Here is a 21,090-nt window from a genome sequence, read left to right as displayed (position 1 = left end):
CCGGCCGCACTAACTCACCATCCCCCATTGCCGGCCGCACGAACTCACAATCCCCCATTGCCGGCTGCACGAACTCACCATCCCCCATTGCCGGCCGCACTAACTCACAATCCCCCATTACCGGCCGCACTAACTCACAATCCCCCATTGCCGGCCGCACGAACTCACAATCCCCCATTGCCGGCCGCACGAACCCACAATCCCCCATCGCCGGCCGCACGAACCCACAATCCCCCATCGCCGGCCGCACGAACCCACAAACCCCCATCGCCGGCCGCACTAACTCACAATCCCCCATTACCGGCCGCACTAACTCACAATCCCCCATTACTGGCCGCACTAACTCATAATCCCCCATTGCCGGCTGCACTAACTCACAATCCCCCATCACCAGCCGCACTAACTCACAATCCCCCATCACCGGCCGCACTAACTCATTGTCTGTTTATTATATAGTTTTCTCTCTCTCTGTCTCTTGCTCCCTTTCCCTCCATCTTTGTCTTTCTCTCTCTCTCCTCTCTCCCTCACTCTCTTCCATTACCCTCTCCCTCTTCCTCTCACTCTCTCTCCCCTTTCACCTCACGCTCCGCATTCACTTTCTTTTCCCCCACATCCCCCACCCCTCTCCTGTGCACACTCTCTCTCTCCCTTCTTCCAGCACTCCCCACACTGAAATTCTATCCATTCCCCTTCACCTCACGAGGGCGCTTCTCCCCCCTCCCCCCTCTCCCCCACTCCTTCCTTCCCCCTCCCTTTTCCCTGTCTCTGTTTGTTTCTGACACCTTCTTTACTTCATTCCCTGCATGTCCCCTCTTCTCCCCCCCATTCTCTGGTTGTGCCTGACACCCTCACTTACCTCTCCCTTCGCAACCCCAGTTGTTTCTGACATCCTCCACCATCTCCTCCCCCCTCTCACCCCCCCCCACCGGAACTATCTCTAGTTGTTCTTGACCTTCTGCCTCTCCCCCCTCTCCCCTCCTCCCCCCCTCCCGCCACTCTTTCTGGTTGTTCCTGCACCTCAGAGTCAGAATCAGGTTTATTATCACCGGCATGTGACGTGAAATTTGTTAATTGTCAGCAGTTCAATGCAAAACATAATCTAGCAGAGAAAAAAAGAATAATAATAATAATAAATAAACAAGTAAATCGATTATGTATGTATTGAATAGATTTTTAAAATGTGCAAAAGCAGAAATACTGTACATTAAAAAAAGTGAGTTACTGTCCAAAGATTAAATGCCAGTTTGGGAATTGGATGGCAGAGGGGAAGAAGCTGTTCCTGAATCGCTGGGTGTGTGCCTTCAGGCTTCTGTACCTCCTACCAGATGGTAACAGTGAGAAAAGGGCATGGCCTGGGTGCTGGGGGTCCTTAATAATGGACACTGCCTTTCTGAGCCACTGCTCCATGAAAATGTCCTGGGTACTTTGTAGGCTAGTACCCAAGATGGAGCCGACTAAAGTTACAACCCTCTGCAACTTCTTTCAATCCTGTGCAGTAGCCCCTCCATACCAGACAGTGATGCAGCCTGTCAGAATGCTCTCCACAGTACAACTACAGAAGTTTTTGAGTGTATTTGTTGTCATGCCAAACCTCTTCAAACTCCTAATAAAGTATAGCCACTGTCTTGCCTTCTTTATAACTACATTGATATATTGGGACCAGGTTAGATCCTCAGAGATCTTGACATGCAGGAACTTGAAGCTGCTCACTCTCTCCACTTCTGATCCGTCTATGAGGATTGGTATGTGTTCCTTCATCTTACCCTTCCTAAAGTTCACAATCAGCTCTTTCCTCTTACATTGAGTGCTAGGTTGTTGCTGCGGTACCACTCCACATGTTGGCATATCTCACTCCTGTACACCCTCTCGTCACCACCTGAGATTCTACCAAAAATAGTTGTATTGTCAGCAATTTATTTGAGCTATGCCTAGCCACACTCATGGGTTTATCGGGAGTAGATCAGTGGGCTGACAAACACCCCTGAGGTGCACCAGTGTTGATCGTCAGCGAGGAGGATATGTTCTCACCAATTGGTACAGATTGTGATCTTCCAGTTAGGAAGTCGACGATCCAATTGCAGAGGGAGGTACAGAGGCCCAGGTTCTGCAATTTCTCAATCAGGATTATGGGAATGGTGGTATTAAATGCTGAGCTATAGTCAATGAACAGCATCCTGATGTAGGTGTTTGTGTTGTCTAGGTGGTCTAAAGCCACGTGGAGAGCCTCTGAAATCGCATCTGCCGTTGACCTATTGTGGCGATAGGCAATTGCAATGGGTCCAGGTCCTTGCTGAGGCAGGAGTTCAGTCTAGTCATGACCAACCTCTCAAAGCATTTCATCACTGTAGATGTGAATGCTACCAGGTGATAGTCATTAAGGCAGCCCACATTATTCTTAGGCACTGGTATAATTGTTGCCTTTTTGCCCGTTGCAATGAGAGGTTGAAAATGTCCTTGAATACTCCTGCTAGTTGGTTGGCACAGGTTTTCAGAGCCTTACCAGATACTCCATCAGGACCTTCCGCTTGGCGAGGTTTCACTCTCTTTAAAGACAGTCTAACATTGGCCTCTGAGATAGAGATCACAGGGTCATCAGGTACAGCAGGGGTCTTCACAGCTGTAGTTGTGTTCTCCCTTTCAAAGCATGCATAGAAGGCGATGCTTTCATCTGGTAGTGAAGCATTGCTGCCATTCATGCTATTGGGTTTCGATTTGTAGGAAGTAATGTCTTGCAGACCCTGCCAGATTTGCCGTGCATCCGATGTCGCCTCCAACCTTGTTCAATTTGTCTCTTTGCCTTTGAAATAGCCCTCAGCAAATCATACTTGGTTTTCTGGTATAGGCCTGGGTTGAATGACTTGAATGCCACAGATCCAGCCTTCAGCAGATAACGTACCTTGTGGTTCATCCATGGCCTTTGGTTTGGGAATGTACAGTACCCCTCCTCCCACACGCTCTCTGGTTGTTCCTGACCCTCCACCTTTCCCCCCTCTCCCCTCCTCCACTCTCTCTGGTTCTTCCTGACCCTTCACCTCTCCCCTCCTCCCCTCCTCCTCCACTCTCTCTAGTTGTTCCTGACCCTCCATCTCTCCTCCACCTTTCCCCTCCTCCCCCACTCTCTCTAGTTATTCCTGACCCTCCACCTCTCCCCTCCTCCCCCACTCTCTCTAGTTATTCCTGACCCTCCACCTCTCCCCTCCTCCCCCACTCTCTCTAGCTGTTCCTGACACTCTGCCTCTCTCCCCAGGTTCGTGTCAGGGAAGGAAATTAAGAAGAAGAAGTGTATCTTCGGCCTGCAGGAGCGCCTCCCCCCTCCACCACCCCCCGCTGCCTGTCTACAAGAGATGTCCAGCAAGTTGTCACTGCCTCTGCTCAGTCCGTCCCGACCCCCCACCAGGTTGGTGTCCACTGGGCTCCCCCCTCCCTGCTCCTCATTGCTGCATCACCCACCCAGACCCTTACAGTATGCTGCCTCAGGGTACTCACCTCCTTCCAGTAGTGAAGGTGGTGGAGGGCAAGAGCCATCTCCCTTCATCCTCCCACCCTGCACCATCCTCCACCCATCATCCATACCCATCCCCAGCTCGCATCGACCTTTGGCCTCAGTTACCTCTCCACGCCACGGTCACCAGTCCATCAGGCAGCTGTGCTGTAGCACAGGGGGTTGCGGCCTGTGGAATTGCAGGGACCTGGGAGGTCGCGATGACAGAGAAAGGAGCAAGATTGGAGTGACAGGTAGGGGTAACAAGATCAGGGTGACAGGGAAGGGGAGTGAGGTCGGGGTGACGGGGAGAAATGATGTCAGGGTGACGGGGAGAAACGATGCTGGGGTGACGGGGAAGGGGAGAGAGGTCGGGGTGACGGGGAAGGGGAGAGAGATCGGGGTGACGGGGAAGGGAGAGAGGTCGAGGTGACGGGGAGGGGAGAGAGGTCGGGGTGACGGGGAGGGGAACGAGGTCGGAGAGAACGGAGGGGAGTGAGGTCGGGGTGACGGGGAGGGGGAATGAGGTCGGGGTGACTGGAAAGGGGAACGAGGTTGGGGTGACGAGGGGAGAGAGGTCGGGGTGATGGGGTGGGTGAAAGATGGGGTGATAGGAAAGAGGGAATGAGGTCGGGGGAGGGAGGTCAGGGTGACGGGGTGGGTGAACGATGTCAGGGTGACAGGAAAGGGGGACCGAGGTCGGGGGAGAGGGAGAGAGGTCGGGGTGACGGAGGGAGAGAGAGATTGGGGTGACGGGGAGGTGGAACGAGGTCGGGGTGATGGGGAGGGGAACGAGGTCAGAGAGAACAGGGGAACGATGGGGTGACGGGAAGGGGGAACGAGGTCGGGGTGACGGGGAGGGGGAGAGAGGTCGAGGTGACGGGAAGGTCCATCACTCCAACTTCACTCCCCTCTGTTCTCTCCGACCTCACTTCCCTCCGTTCTCTCCCACCTCACTTTCCTCCGTTCTCTCCCACCTCACTTTCCTCCGTTCTCTCCACCTCACTTTCCTCCGTTCTCTCCACCTCACTGCTCTCCGTTCACTCGAGCTCACTCCCCTCCTCATCACTCCGACCTCACTCCCCTCCTCATCATTCCGACCTCACTCCCCCCTCATCTCTCTGACCTCACTGCCCCCATCACTCTGACCTCACTCCCCCCTCATCACTCCGACCTCACTCCCCCCTCATCTCTCCGACCCCGCTCCCCTCCCCGTTCTCTCCGATCTCACTCCCCTCCTCATCAATCCGACCTCACTCCCCCCTCATCAATCCGACCTCACTCCCCCCATCTCTCCGACCTCACTCCCCTCTCATCTCTCCGACCTCACTCCCCCCTCATCTCTCCGACCTCACTCCCCCCTCATCTCTCCGACCTCACTCCCCCCCTCATCTCTCCGACCCCACTCCCCTCCCCGTTCTCTCTGACCTCAATCCCCCCATCACTCCAACCTCACTCCCCCATCACTTCGACCTCACTCCCCCCATCACTTCGACCTCACTCCCCCCATCACTTCGACCTCACTCCCCCCTCATCTCTCCGACCCCACTCCCCTCCCCGTTCTCTCCGACCCCACTCCCCTCCCCGTCCTCTCCGACCCCACTCCCCTCCCCGTTCAGTCCGACCCCACTCCCCTCCCCGTCCTCTCCGACCTCACTCCCCTCCCCGTTCTCTCCGACCTCACTCCCCCCACTCATCTCTCCGACCCCACTCCCCTCCCCGTTCTCTCCGACCTCACTCCCCCATCACTCCGACCTCACTCCCCCCTTCACTCCGACCTCACTTCCCCCTCATCTCTCCGACCCCACTCCCCTCCCCGTTCTCTCCGATCCCACTCCCCTCCCCGTTCACTCCGACCCCACTCCCCTCCCCGTCCTCTCTGACCCCATTCCCCTCCCCGTCCTCTCTGACCCCACTCCCCTCCCCATTCACTCCGACCCCACTCCCCTCCTCGTCCTCTCCGACCCCACTCCTCTCCCCGTTCACTCTCTCCGACCCCACTCCTCTCCCCGTTGACTCCGACCCCACTCCCCTCCCCGTCCTCTCTGACCTCACTCCCCCCACTTATCTTTCCGACCCCACTCCCCTCCCCGTTCTCTCCGACCTCACTCCCCCCATCACTCCGACCTCACTCCCCCCTCATCTCTCTGACCCCACTCCCCTCCCCATTCTCTCCGATCCCACTCCCCTCCCCGTCCTCTCCGACCCCACTCCCCTCCCCGTCCTCTCCGACCCCACTCCCCTCCCCGTCCTCTCCGACCTCACTCTCCTCCCCATCCTCTCCGACCTTACTCCCCTCCCCGTTCTCTCCAACCTCACTCCCCTCCACGTTTTCTCCGACCTCACTCCCCCCTCATCTCTCCGACCCCACTCCCCTCCCCATTCTCTCTGACCTCACTCCCCCCATCACTCCCACCTCACTCCCCTCCGATCTCTCCGACCCCACTCCCCTCCGTTCTCTCCGACCCCACTCCCCTCCCCGTTCACTCCAACCCTACTCCCCTCCATTCACTCCGACCCCACTCCCCTCCCCGTCCTCTCCGACCCCACTTCCCTCCCCGTCCTCTCCGACCCCACTCCCCTCCCCGTTCACTCCGACCCCACTCCCCTCCGTTCGCTCCGATCCCACTCCCCTCCGTTCGCTCCGACCCCACTCCCCTCCGTTCGCTCCGATCCCACTCCCCTCCCCATTCACTCCAACCCCACTCCCCTCCGTTCTCTTCGACCCCACTCCCCTCCCCGTTCACTCCGACCCCACTCCCCTCCCCGTTCACTCCGACCCCACTCCCCTCCATTCACTCCGACCCCACTCCCCTCCCGTCCTCTCCGACCCCTCTCCCCTCCCGTCCTCTCCGACCCCTCTCCCCTCCCGTCCTCTCCGACCCCTCTCCCCTCCCGTCCTCTCCGACCCCTCTCCCCTCCCGTCCTCTCCGACCCCTCTCCCCTCCCGTCCTCTCCGACCCCTCTCCTCTCCCGTCCTCTCCGACCCCTCTCCTCTCCCGTCCTCTCCGACCTCACCCCCCCCGTCCTCTCCGACCTCACACCCCTCCCGTCCTCTCCGACCCCACTCCCCTCCCCGTACACTCCGGCCTCACCCCCCTCCCCGTACACTCCGACCTCATTACCTGTCTCGTCCAGGTCTGTACTTGAAGGGCTAAAGAAACCAAAGGTGAGAAGACCTTTGCGGCGGAGAGACCCTCAGGACCTGTACGCCCTGAAGACGAGGAAAGCTCGACGCCTGCTGCAAAAAGCCATCACTCAGGTACTTGCGGTGGGGTGGTCAGGACTGAGGAGAGAGGCAGGGACACGAGGTCCTGCACAGAGCTCATATTGGGTGGATGTGAGATGAGAGAGGCTGGGAACAGGATAGAACACCCAGCAATAGGGATGTGGGGGTAGTGGGAGAGTAGTGGAGGTCACGAGGGTGTTTGGGACATAAAGTGGGAAGGAAGGGAGATGGAGATGAGGAGAGAGGCTGGGATCGGGATAGAACACCCAGCGATATGGTTGTGGGGGGGGGTGAGGAGTTACGGAGGTTACAAGGGAGGTGAGGTGGAAAAGGGTAAATGATGGTGGAGGTGAGGAGAGGGGCAGGTACACGAGACCAAGCATTGTGGATGGTGGGGATGGGAAGAGTGAGTTGTGGGGTTGGAGAGCATCCATGTGGAAAAAAGACACAAATATTTAGGAACAGGATAAGGCCACTCAGCCCCTCGAGCCTCTCACATAATAGAATCATAAGCCAGAACTCTGGCATGAGAACCCAGTGTGTTGAGAGGGATAAAAATGTATTTTGGCTCATCTCTCTCCTGAGCTGTCAGTCCATAGACTATTCCGTGTCTTAATGGCTTTTGTTTTTGATTGTCACGTGTAGTATGAGAAGCCTGTCTTGGATACTGCTCATACAGATCACATCATTACACAGTGCATTGAGGTATAACAGGATAAAACAATAACAATTGTGGAATAAAATGCAAAAGCTACCGAAAAAAGTACAGTACAGGTAAACGATAAAGTGCAAATTCATAATGAGGTAGATAGTGTTATCAAGAATCCATTTTATGATACAAGAGGACCATTCAAGAATCTGATCACAGTCGGGGAGGAGCTGTCCTGAGCCTGGTAGTACCTGCTTTCTTTGATTATGCCAGGTGCTTTACCGAGACAGTGAGAAGAGAGTCAAAGGAGGAGAGGCGAGTTTCTCAGATGGACTCTTTGCCTCCACTGCCTTGTTGGGCAGCCAGACCCAAACCTTCTACATTCGCTGGCTGTGGAGAAGTTTCTTTATTCTCCCTCTGCTTCCCTCCACACTCCTGAAAGGGAAACAGGGTCAATGTTGATGGTATCAGAATGGGTCTGGCAAGTGTGGATTGGAACAGCTTGTTTTTTTGACAAAGAGTACTTGGTAAGTGAGATGCCTTCAGAAGTGAAATTTTGAGACTGCAGAGTTTGTACGTTCCTGTTAGATTAATTGGCAAGGATAACAGTTTTAGGGAACCTTTGTTTTTGAGAAATATTGGTTAAGAAAATGAAAGCGAGGCATCACAGGCAGGAACAAATGAGTTACTTGAGAAGTGTAAGAGATGCAAGAGAACACTTGAGGAAATCAGGAGGGTTAAAAGAAGGCATGGGTTTGCTCCAGCAAACAAGGTGAAAGAGAATCCTAAGGACTTCTACAAATATAGTAAGAGCAAAAATTGGTGAAGAAAAGGCGGTGAAAGTTGTCTACATGGACTTTAGCAAGACGTTTGACAAGGTTCCGCACAGGAGGTTGGTCAAGAAAGGTTCTGTCGTTTGGCATTCATGATGAGGTAGTGTATTGGATTAGATATTGGCTTTGCAGGAGAAGCTAAGAGAGTGGTTGTAGGTGGTTGCCTCTGACTGAAGGCCTGTGAATAGTGATGTCCCACAGGGATCAGTGCTGGGTCTGTTGTTGTTTGTCATCTATATTAACAATCTGGATGATGATGTGGTAAACTGGATCAGCAAATTTATGGATGACACCAAGATTCGGGGTGTAGTGGACAACAAGGAAGACTATCAAAACTTGCAGCAGATCTCAACCAGCTACAAAAATGGGCTGAGAAATGGAAGATGGAATTTAATGCAGACAAGTGTGAAGTGCTACACTTTCAGAGAACCAGCCAGGGTAGATCTTACATAGTGAGCAGTAAAGCACTGAGTAGTGTGGTAGAACAGAGAAGTCAGGGAATACGGAATCCATAATTCCTAGAAGGGGGTGTTACTGTTAGGTAGGTTCGTAAAGAGAGCTTTTGGCACATTGGCCTCATAAATCAACGTATTGAATTCAGGGGTTGGGATGTTATGTTGAAATGGTATAAGACGTTTGTGAGGCCTAATTTGGAGTATTTGGTCACCTAGCTACAGGGAAGATGTAACTAAGATTGAAATAGCGCAGAGAAAATTTACAGGGATGTTGTCAGTACTTCATGATGAATTAGAGGGAAAAGTTGGAAAGGTTAGGACTTTTTTCCCTGGAACCTTCATAAGGGTGTACAATATTATGAGAGATAAAGATAAGGTAAATGCAAGCAGGCTTTTTCCATCGAGGTTTGGTGAGACTCCAACTAGAGGTCATGTGTTAAGGGTGAAAGTTGAAATGTTTAAAGGGAACAGAAGGTGGAACAACTTCACTCAGAGGGTGATTAGAGTGTGGAATGAGCTTCCAGCACAAGTGGTGGATGCAGGGTCAATTTCAACATGGAAGAGAAATTTGGATAGATGTGGATGGTAGGGGTATGGAGAGGTATAGTCCGGGTGCAGGTCGATGGGACGAGGCAGATTAATGGTTTGGCACAGATCAGATGTTTCCCTGTGTTGAAATCCCCCTGCCCCTCCGTGTCATTTACTCAGCATTTCCTCTCCTGCCTCCTCAGAGGACAGTGTGCAGTGCCACACACTTCTCCACGTTGAATTCTACTTCCCCTTCTCTACGTCTGACCAGTCCTCCTGTGATGATCGGAGTCCGAACTCACTCCTTGTCTGTAAGACAAAGCCGCTTTTGCTATCGTGCCCAAACTGATCCCACAGATCACTGTTGTGTACCAGGACAGGGGTCCCCACTGATCTCCCACTCACTTCAGTCCCATGATGTCACACTCTTCACTATTCCTTCCTAACAACAAATTACAGATACATTAAAGGTTGTGTGTGACACAGATCTCTGTGTGTATATGTATGAGAGAGAGCTGTGCATGTGTGTATGTGTATGAGAGACGGGGAGCTGTGTGTATGTGCATGATAGAGAGAAGGAGAGAGCTGTGTGTAAGAGAATCTGAGAGATCTGTGTGTGTGTGAGAGAGAGAGGGGAGAGGGCTCTGTGTGTTTGTGTGTGTAAGAGAGAGGAAGGCAGTGTGTGTATGTACTTGTTTACGTGTGCCTATTTGTGAAAGGTTGTAAGTGTGAGACTGCACATGGACATGTGTGAGAGAGAGACTATGAGAGAGCGTGTGATTGAGAGAAAGAGACCGTGTGTGTGGTGTGCGTGAGAGAGAGAGAGAGAGAGGTTCTGTGTGTGTTTGAGCAAGTATGATGATAATACCTTTCCTATCCACCTGGCAACACCTATCATCTGACTGTCCTCATTCCCTCCCCCATCATTTTATTCAGCTGTCCTCTCCTTTCCTTGCCAGTCCTGAAAAAGGCTGTCAGCCCAAAATGGTGATTATTTATTCAATTCCGTAGATGCTGCCTGACCTGCAGAGTTCCTGCAGCATTTTGCGTGTGTTGCTTAAGATATAAAGATTGACCTTTCGATCTTCCAATCTCCCTCATCGTGACCCCTGCACGTCATATTGTCTGCCTACATGTTGTCTGGAACTGCAACAGTACAGTTGGCATTCCATGAAGAGGACGTACAGAGCAGCGCTGGAATTGAACCACGAACTCCGGGATGCTCCAAGCTGTAATATCATCACTGTAACCGCTGCGTGCTTATTTATGGTGTAGTCTGCCTGAAACTCAAACAAAAACTTTTCACTGTATCTTGGTACATGTGTCAGAGACTCTGTCTGCAGGAAAGCTGCATGTGTGGGACAGTCTGTATATACAAGTTTGTGGAGAAAGTGTGTGTGTGTGAGAAATCCTTAGTGTTTCAGAACCTGGATGTATATACGATGCTGAGAGAGTGGGCGATGTGCATATGAATGCATTGTGTGTGGTGTGAGTGAGGTTGCTTCTGTATGTGTACAGTGAGTGTGAGAGTTTGGGTGGGTGTGAGAAGAGTGTGGTATAAATATGGATCAGTGCATGTGTGTGTGTGTGGTGAGTGTAAATGTGGATATGTGTGTGTGTATATAGAAATCAGAATATTAGGAATGATATTGCATTATCTATGACGATCTGTTTAGTCTGATCCACACGATGACCATTTCCAGCTCCTTCCTGCACATCCCTCCATCCTGTCCCAGAAAGTCTTAGCCGTGGGGATCTCCAGCCCTCTGTGGTCTGTGGGGAGATTGTTGCTGGTTCCATTTCGTGGAGCAGGTGACGGGTGCTGTTTACTGCCAAGGACAGCAGTAGTTGACATCCTGCTGCACTGGGTGGCCCTGGGAGTGGGCGAGGCCTAGGCTGCCCTCACAGCTGGGCTCTCCAGCAGGATGTGTTCAATCCTGGATGGATAGGTTTTTGCATCATGGGGACTGGCAGGTCCTCGGTAAGGGCTGGGCTCTGTGTGGGGAGTTGATGGTTGGTGTCTTTGTGCCTGCAGAATGTGGTGGTGAACCCCTCCAGCCAAAACCAGGCCTACCGAGGCAGCAGAGGCAACGTCAGTGCATGCCCCGTCTGGGAAAACATCGAGAGGTAGGAACCACTCCAGGGACAGGCGGGCAGGCCAGGTGGGTGGGAGCCAGCCAGTGTTTGGCCTTCTCAGTGGACTGCTGAAGGTGTTGACAGAGGTGCAGGGAGAGGGGCATACTCATTCTGTAACATACACGCCCCTTTCTCCCCCCACCCCTTCCGGCCCTTCGCCCCTCTCTCTCTCCCCCCCCCCAGTGCGCTCGCCCCTCATCCACCTGCCCATCCCCCATCCGTCCCCTCCCCCACCTCCCTCCATGGCAGTCTTGCTCCGTCACTGGGTCTCACACTGTTGAATATCTGCTTCAGGAGGCGTCTCACCGCCACCTTCTGATGGCCTGTAATGGGAAATAAAAACCAAGCCTCCCAGTGATGTCCAGTTACTGAAATACAGACCAGAGCTCATATCCAGCAGACGATACTGTAAGCCAGTGAGTGCAGGGTGTGCGTGTGCTGTCATGGACAAATGTTTCAGCCATTTCCCTTCTCAGCAGAACGCCTCCCAAGATGATGTTCGCCTCCATCCAGCCGTCATCTAACGCTGTCCGCAGTCTGGAATCATCATCGTCCTCTTCTTTGGAATATGGGTAAGAGTTTCCCTCCTCCCTTCCTGATACTCCTTTGTACGTCACTGTTTACTCCCACTCCTCCGACACTGATTCCCTTCCTCTCCCCCGTCACTGATTCCCTTCCTCTCCCCTCACTGGTTTTGAATTCCAAGATACCTATGACAGTGCCAAAGGATGTCACAGTGCTGTGGTATAATAACCAGGAAGTCATTAGGTTACAGCATTGCTATACTTCCCACGTAACACCGTGTGGTGCAGGGGTGGGTTATACAGACAGTCTTTGCTGACCAAGTACAGCTGATACAGAGATATGTATTTCCTGCACCACATCATGCTGTAGGGTATAACTCTCTTTTAGAGCACAGTACAACACTGTACTAGCCTTTCCACCCACAATGTACTGACTCTTCAACCTGCTCCAAGATCAATCTAACACTTCCCTTCGACATAGGCCCCTATTTTCCTTTCACTGATGTGCCTCTGGAAGAGTGTTTTAAATGTTCCTAATATATCTGTCTTATCACCACCCCCGGTAGCACATTTCACTCACTCACTACTTTTTGTGTTTTAAAAAATAAAAGGTGTCTGGCATCCCTCTCCCTATACTTCCCTCCCAACACTTTAAAGTTGTGCCCCTTAGTATTAGCCATAATATATCATTTTTATATATTCTATGGTATTTCTGAGGTAAAATGCTGCCACATTTATTAGGTACACAGTAGAGACTCTCATGTACTATATTGTATATCCCTGAGGTCTGATGCTGCCATACAATATATAACATATACGCACTAGGGTATGGGATAGAGTGCTTGGACACCTATGGTGGCATACAGTGTGCTGCAGTTGTAATTCCTGATTAATTGGAAATCCCAAAGGTTGATATCAGCAAGGCCCTGTTTGTAAGCTCACCAGGATCCCATTTTCTACAGTCCCCTTAAACTCATCTCGTCTCCCTGTTTCACAGCATCCAGGCACCCAAGTTTGATCTCGACTTCCGGCGCTGTCTGTCTGTGGAGTTTGCGTGTTTTCCCTGTGACTGCGTAGGTTTCTCCAGCTCTCTCGCACATCCCAACAATGGGCGGGTCAGTGGGCTAATTGCCCCTAGTGTGTAGGTGGGTGGTGGAATCGGGGGGCGGTTGATGGGAATGTGGGGAAAATAGAATAGGAACAGTGTAAATGCATGGTTGGTGGTCAGCATGAACTCAGTGGGCTGAAGGGCCTGTTGCTATGTTGTATCTCTATATTGCTGAGTTTCATACTGCTGTATAAAATAGTGTGTGTGTCATAGAAACATAGAACAGAGAACTGTTCAGCACAGGAACAGGCACTCCTGCTCACGGTGTTGTGCCAGACTGTTTAAATGCCCAACTAAATTAATCTCTCTACCTACACAATGTCCATATCCATCCACTTGCTGCACATTCCTCTGTTTACCTTAGAGTCTTTTAACCACCTCTATCAATTTCTCTCAACCACCCTGGAACACATTACAGACACCTCCTTCTCTCTCCAAGTGACAAACTTGCCGCATACCTCTCCTTTGAACTTACCCTCTCATCCTAAATGCATGCCCTCTGCTATTAGATATTTCAATCCTAGGAGAAATGATGATCTTCCTCAGCTTCTGCCGCTCCAGAGAAAACAACCCAGATTTGTCCAGCCTCCCCCTATACCACACACCACACACTCTCATTCAGGCAACATCCTGTAAAATCTCTTCTGCATTCTCTCCAAAGCCACCACATCCTCCTGTGACGGGGCAACAAGAAATGAATGCAGTACTCTAGATGCAGCCTAAATAAAGTTTTATAAAGCTATAATATAACTTCCTGACACTTGAACTCAATTCCTCAACGAATAAAGTTGAGAATGTTATATGCCTTTACCGTCCTTGTAAAAACCAATGGAAGGCAACTAAAAAAGTCATTAAGAAGGTAAAGATGGAATACAAAAGTAAGGTAGCCAATAATATTAAGGAGGATACCAGAATTTTCTTCAGATACTTAAAATGTGAAAGAAGGGTGAGAGTGGATAACAGACCACTGGAAAATGATGCAGGAGAAGTAGCAATGGGCAACAGTGAAATAGCGGACAAAATGAATTGAGTGTTTTACATCAGTCTTCACTATGGAAAATTAGCAGTATGTTGGAAGTTCCAGGTGTCAGGGGCATGAAGAGTGTGAAGTTACCATAACTAGAGAGAAGGTTCTTGGGAAACTGAAAGGTCTGAAGGTAAATAAATGACCTGGACCAGATGGTGCACACCCAGAGTTGTGAAAGAGGTGGTGGAAGAGATCGTGGAGGCATGAGTAATGATCTTTCAAGAATCTTTAGATTCGGGGATGGTTCCAGAAGACTGGAAAATTGCAAATGTCACTCCACCTTCAAGAAGGGGGAGAAGCAGAAGAAAGGAAACTATAGGCCAGTTAGTCTGCCAACAGTAGTTGGGAAGATGTTGGAGTCAATAGTCAGCATGGTTTCTTCAAGGGAAAATCATGCCTGACAAATCTATTGGAATTCTTTAAAAAAGCAGCAATCAGAATAGACAAAGGAGAATGGGTTAATGTTGTGTGCTTGGATATTCAGAAGGCCTTTGACAAGATGCCACACATGAGGCTGCTTAACAAGCCATGAGCCATGGTATTACAGGAAAGATTCTAGCATGGATAAAGCAGTGGCTGATAGGCAGGAGGCAAAGAGTGGAAGTAAAGGGAGCCTTTTCTGACTGGCTGCTGGTGACTAGTGGTGTTCCACAGGGATCTGTGTTGGGACCGATTCTTTTCTCTTCTCTTTCAATTTTTTTTAGTTTCTACATAAAAGAATACAGAGTACAAGGAAGTGTATATAAAGGTCGGAAAAAACAACTACCAATTACATTATATCTATTCATACTAACAATCTCATTGCCCCGTATTCATGTAGGTTAGTCAAAGTTATATTGAAATATACTAATTTATTACAAAAAAAATCTTACCCCTATCAAGACCAAAGCTGTTTATTAAGGAGAAAAAAAGGTAAAATATCTTCTCGTATAATAAAAATTAATAATAGCCAACATCTAAATTTAAACAATGAATTGAGGGACCGAATCTTTTTACATTATATGTCAATGATTTGGATGATAGAATTTGTTGCAAAGATTGCAGACAATATGAAAATAGCTGGAGGGGCCAGTAGTTTTGAGGAACTGGAGAGGCTACAGAAGGACTCAGATAACTTAGGAGAATGGACAAAGAAATGACAGATGGAATACGTGTGTGGTCATGCACTTTGGTAGAAGAAATAATAGGGTTGACTATTTTCTGAACGGAGAGAAAACACAAAAAACTGAGACGCAAGGGGACTTCGGAGTCCTTGTGCAGTATTCCCTAAAGGTTAATTTGCAGGTTGAGTCCGTGGTGAGGAAGACAAATGCGATGTCAGCATTCATTTCAAGAGAACTAGAGTATAAAAGCAAGGATGTAATATTGAAACTTTATAAAGCACTGGTGAGACCACACTTGGAGTACTGTGAACAGTTTTGGGCCCCTTATCTGAGAAAGAATGAGCTGAAAGTAGATGGTGTTCAAAGGAGGATCACAAAAATGATTCCAGGATTGAATGGCTTGTACTATGAAGAGCATCTGGTGGCTCTGGGCCAGTATTCACTAGAATTCTGAAGAATGAGGGGTGACCTTATTGAAATCTATCGAATGGTGAAAGGCCTTGGCAGAGTGGAAGTGGAGAGGACATTTCCTATGATGGGAGAGTCCAAGGCCATAGGTCACAGCCTCAGGGCTGTCCTTTTAGAACGGAGATGAGGAGAAATTTCTTTAGCCAGAGGGAGGTTAATCTGTGGAATTTGTTGCCACATGTAGCTGTGGAAGTTGTCTTTATGTATATTTTGAGGCAGACGTTGATAAATTCTGAATTGGATAGGGCATGAAGGGATACAGGGAGAAGGCAGGAGATTGGGGCTGAGAGGAAAATTGGATCAACCATGATGAAATAGCAGAGCAGGCTCGATGGGCCAAATGGCTTAATATATGTAATGGTCGTGTGGTCTTTTCCTATCAACCAGTGTAGCTATGAACTTGGACCACGAGGTCCCTAGGCTCATCAACATTGTTAAGAATCTTGTCATTACCAGTATACTGTTTCTTTACATTTAATCTCCTAAAGTGCAGTACTTCACATTTGGCCGGGTTAAACTCGATCTGCCATTTCTCACATGAGACTCACCAGTCTATAGTTTCCACGGTTATTCCTATTTCTCTTCTTAGAATAATGAAACAGCATTAGTTGCTCACCAGTCCTCTGGGACCTCACCTGTGGCTGGAGTGAACACAAAGATATTGGCCAAGTCCCCAGCAATCTCATTTCTTTCCTCTCACAATAACATGGAGTAGATTCCATTTGACCCTGGGGACTTATCCACCTTAATGCTTCTTCAGGAGATCCAACATTACCTTCTTAATTATCTCAATGCCTCAGCAAATTAGCATGTTCCACACTGATCTCCCTATCCATATCCTTGTTGGTAAATACCAATGAAAGGTACTCATTTAGGACCTCATCTACATCTTTCACCTCCTTTATCCTGTAGTGGTCCTACCCACTCCCTAGTTATCTTCTTGCTCTTGATATATGTGTAGAATGCCTTGGGATTCTCGTTAATTCTACTTGCCATGGACTTTAAAGGCCCCCTACTTCTCTCGTACCCTTCTTGAGTTCTTTTCTGGCTTCTTAATAATTTTCGATGGTTCTGTTTGATCTTACCTTCCTAAACATATGTTTTCTTTTTATTGACTAAATTCATCACCTCCATTGACATCCAAGGTTCCCTTATCTTGCCACCTTTGTCCTTCCTTCTGACCAGAACATTTCAGTCTTGTACTCTGTTCAGTTGGTCTTTAAACACCCTCCACATGTCAAATGTGGACTTGCCCAAAAACAGTTGTTCCTAATTAATTCTCCCTAGTCCCATAATTTGTCTTGCTCCAATTTAATACCCTTCTTCAATTTCCATACTTATCCTTATCTACAGCTGTCTTAAAACTTAAGGAACTGTGATCACTGTTCGCTCACTGATATCACCTAGCCGGGTTCATTATCCAACACCAGATCCAATACAGTCCTCTTCTTGTTGGTCTATCTGCATAATGATGTAGGAAACCTTCCTGGATGCACTTAACAAAAGCTTCCCCAACTAAACCTCTTGCACCAAGGAAGTCCAAGTCTATATTAGGGAGGTTGAAATCACCCAGTACAACAACAATAATAATCTTGTGCATTATGTAAGATATGGTTAGACAGTTATAACAATCCTGTACATTAAATATAAGACACATGTGTTTACATAGGTTATATGATTTTACACCTCTCTACACGTCCTGCCCAGTCTGATGGGTTCTCTGGTAAGGTGGAATTGGATGGGAGGTCCACACACACTAAGAGGGAGGGGACTATAACTCCAACCCCACCACACACACACACACACAAGAGGAGGGGTCTGAGGGGTCTGTACTCCTGTAACACATGAGGTGCAACTGAAACCCTCACCATACACATACAGAGGTAGATGGGATTGTACCACCCACATACAAAGAGGGATGGGACTGTAACTCCCTCCCCACATGCACAGGGTGGGGAATTTTGCTTTCTCACACCCCTCCACACACATACACAGAGGGAGAAGGGACTGTGCCCCTCAGTACAAAGACTGCTGTTGTGCAGCGACCCCTCTCTTCAGTGCTGCTTCATTCTCACCCCCACACCCTCGCTCTTCCACAGTGACACTGCGGGCTGCCAGACCCGAGCAGCTGGAGGCGGGGCCCGGCTATCAGATGGTGAGGAAGGCACTGACCCTCCCGAGGAAGAGGAGGAGGAGGCAGAGGCGGATGATGAAGAGGAAGCAGGGGAGGAGGGAGAGGAGGAGGACGAGGAGGGGTGCTTGGACAGCATGGCAGACAGCCGCTCCCAATGCGACTCAAGTGACGAGGACCTGCCCCTCTCCTACTTCTGCTCCTCGGTCAACAGCTACTTCGGAGCAATGGGCAGACTGGCGCGGGGTGAGACGGTGCGGATCCTCGCCCGTCGGCTGACTCTCGACAATAAGGTCCAGTACCTGGTTGAGTGGGGCGGCTCTTCCATGTTTTAGCAGCTGTTGAGGGCTGGCGTGGGGATGGGAGAGCAGGGAGCCAGGGTCACACGGAGAGAGGTGTCAGCTGCCCTCTGTCTCCGGCTGCCTCGGTCCCCTCTCTCCTTCAGCTCTGCAGGTTTTGAGCACACGGTTATTGTTTTCAGATGTTTGGGTTTCAGCCTTTGGCATGTCTCGGAAGTGAGTGTGGGTCTTGTATCTGTTCTGGGGGACTGACAGCCTGCTGGGACACGACATGGGAGGCGCGGGGTTGAGAGTGGGGAGGGGAAAGGGCGTGCAAAGCTCTTCGCGCAGTCCGCCCTTTCGTAAATTAGCCAGTGTTTTGTATGTTGGCAGTGTGTCGTCATCACCCATGAGTGGGTCTCTGATATGCATCGATATGTTTGTCACCCACTGGTGAGCCTGTCACTACTGCTGTGTTGTCTCTGTCATCCATTGATGTGTCTGACACCCGTGGGTGTGTCCCCATCACCCAGTGATGTGTCTGGCATCCATGGGTGTGCCCCGTCACCCAACGATGCTCTTGCATTCTGCTTAACACCCTCTCCTTCCCTCCCTCTTCCTCCCTACCTCCCCCCACCTTTCTCTCTCTTCCCGTCCCCCTTTCCTCCATGTCTCCCCACTACTCTGTCTTTCTCTCTGCCTCTCTCCCTCTCTGTACATCTACATTTCCTTTGTTTTTCCTTTGTCCTCTGCCCTTCCTGCTTCATCCTCATTCCTTTCTTCTGCCTCAGCTTCTTGCTCCTGTCCTCGTGCTCCTCTTCCTGCATAAACTCTTCTTCTCTGCCTGTAACCACCTCTCCCCACCGGCTCCATCCTGTTCACAAGTGGGTTCGATCAGGAGTAGCCCAGAGCCTCCACTATTCTGATGTGCTGCTGATTGGAGTCAGGAGCAAGACTCCAATGCAAAAGACCTCACACGTAGGTCCTTTAACTCTGACAGATTTACGCCCGCATGGTTCAGTTCGTTGACGTTCGAGAACAATCTGACTTTTTTAAAATTTATTTCTCCTCAGTCTGACCTTTAGGAGCAGCAGAGTTGTGACATTCCCCTGGTGCTCCCTCTCCCCCTCCCCTTCTCTCCCTCTCTTCCCACCCCCCCTTCCCTTCCCTCCTCCCTCTCTCTCCTCTCTTCCTACTTTCTTCCCTCTAGCCTCTGCGCCTTCCACCTCTCTCCTCTCTCACCCCTCTCTCTCCCCCCCCTTTCTACCCTCTTTACCACCTCTCTACTCACTGTCTTCTCCCTCTCTCCCCTTCTTCTCCCGTATAAAGACATAGGAGCAGAATTAGGCCACCGAGTCTGCTCCCCCTCCCCCTTCCCCACATCCTCTCCCCTGCCGACTTTCTATATATCTATTTTTTCCAAGCCCTTTCATTATTTCAAACACCAAAATCGCACCCTCCCCAAGGTCTGCTACCTTTGTCGATGGGTATAACCTTCATAGTTGGAAACTCCCTCTGGTCACATGACTGTTCCTTTCACACCCTTGCCCACCCCCCTATCCCATCCCCACAGCTTCAGTAACCTTCCCCCCCCCCCCCATCTGTTCCTTGCCAAAGATGGTCTGGGTTTTGGGGGCTGGAGTTGCCCTGTTGGTGGTGGCAAGCTCCCAGTTCACCTCCAGTTTCCCCAGCACGACAGCCACAGTGTCCAGAGGCCGTGCCCTGTTGTTATGGGAGACGGGAGATGGGCAGGACCCGCCCATCTCAGCCCCAGAGCTGGTGTCCTTCCATCCTTGCAGCAGGGAGCATGTTTAAAATTATTGTGAGTATTGAGTCCATGTGGTGCCGGTGTTAATCGCACAGGGATTTTTAGGCTTAATCCTATAGGGTGGCGATGGTTAAATCAAGACTTGATATCTCACATCGCACAGTGCCTTTGGTTAATCCCAGCGAGATGTCAGGGTTGACCCTATGGAGGGTTAAGGAAGGTTCTGTGTTTGGACTCAGTGACTAGTGTTTCTAGGTTGGGCCTGTGTGTGGCCTGGAGGTGAACCTGTGGACAGTGGAGCCTGCTCACCCATCTCTCCCTCCTCTCTGGGTGGCCAGGGCTTTGGGATTTGCTGCTGCCTATCCCCTCTGCTTGCTCATGGAGGGGCTGGATATGTGGGGTGAGGATAGGAATCCCATGACGACTGCAGGTAGGCAATTGAGCCTCAGGGGTCAGGGATTGACCCATAACCATCCGACCCTACAGGGGAGCAGGGGCTGCGGTGTAAGGCACTCCCTACCCTCCTCGAGTGGTACTTGGACCTGTTGCTGCGTGAGGGAGCCACACTTGAGGATCTCTATCTGCACCCCATCCCTCTCCCAGCGCCGCCCACTTCCCAGTGACTGTCGCCCCCTTCCTCCACGACCCACCTGCACTGCCCCTTCCTCTACCTCCGAGGCGTCTGGATCAGAATTCCCTGTAGGAATTGTGTGTCCTCAAGGTGAGGGAGCAGGTGGACTGTCCCAGCTTCCATTCCTCCCATCCCCTCTGTCTTACTCCCCGCTCTCATTCTCCCCCTTCCTCCTCCTTTACCAGTTTAAACTGGTACATCTGGCCTCAGTGCCTTCCGAAGGATTGGGATGGGAAGAGAGTCGGCTACCTGTGGGAAATAGGAGCAAAGAGATCCAGTTTCTGTCATGCAGCCTCTGAGTCGAGTAGCCTGGGCTCAGTTTTGGATGTGGTGTGATGGGGGAGAGGGGAGTTGTTCAGCTAGATAGGAGCAAGGAGAGGTCTCTGCTCCGGGCTCCCCGCGAGGATGGATAACCCCAAGCGGAAGGTGAGGAGTGGCTGCTGCCCTCTGAGTACACAGCTTCCTCCTGTCATCTACACATGAAGCTGACGGCTAGCACACAAGCTACACACAGACACTCCACCGAGGCACTGGCTGCTTCCCTGCACCAATTCCAGTGTCCACTGTCTCATTCAAAGACAGCCCACACCCCCAAAGATATGGGCACCGAGGTGGTCTCCGAAGTGTCACCAGAGAGAGTTGGACATCGAGGGAGGAGGCACCAGTCTCCGATGTCAAAGTGAAGTGAAGGAAAGTTTATTTTGTTATTGTTAAAAATATTCTACACACATACAGTATATA

At 50.5% G+C, this 21,090-nt stretch overlaps 1 protein-coding gene across 7 annotated transcripts in view; it reads left to right on the top strand.

Annotated features, from left to right (window-relative positions):
- Positions 1-21,090, top strand: part of phf1 (PHD finger protein 1) — a 68,333-nt gene extending 47,243 nt beyond the window's left edge. For 6 of the 7 annotated variants that reach the window (XM_063048246.1, XM_063048250.1, XM_063048248.1 and 3 more), the window contains 5 exons: positions 3,248-3,397; positions 6,620-6,743; positions 11,211-11,302; positions 11,788-11,883; positions 17,641-21,090. In XM_063048246.1, coding sequence (XP_062904316.1) covers positions 3,248-3,397; positions 6,620-6,743; positions 11,211-11,302; positions 11,788-11,883; positions 17,641-18,007 — 829 coding nt within the window. In that variant the 3' untranslated portion in view covers positions 18,008-21,090. The remainder of the gene's footprint in view (positions 1-3,247; positions 3,398-6,619; positions 6,744-11,210; positions 11,303-11,787; positions 11,884-17,640) is intronic. The other variant, XM_063048253.1, reaches the window with a different exon arrangement.

Source organism: Mobula hypostoma, chromosome 5, assembly GCF_963921235.1.
Source record: "Mobula hypostoma chromosome 5, sMobHyp1.1, whole genome shotgun sequence".
Taxonomy (NCBI): Eukaryota; Metazoa; Chordata; class Chondrichthyes; order Myliobatiformes; family Myliobatidae; genus Mobula; species Mobula hypostoma.
Note: the sequence above shows the minus strand (reverse complement) of the source record. Positions and strands in the feature narration are given on the sequence as shown.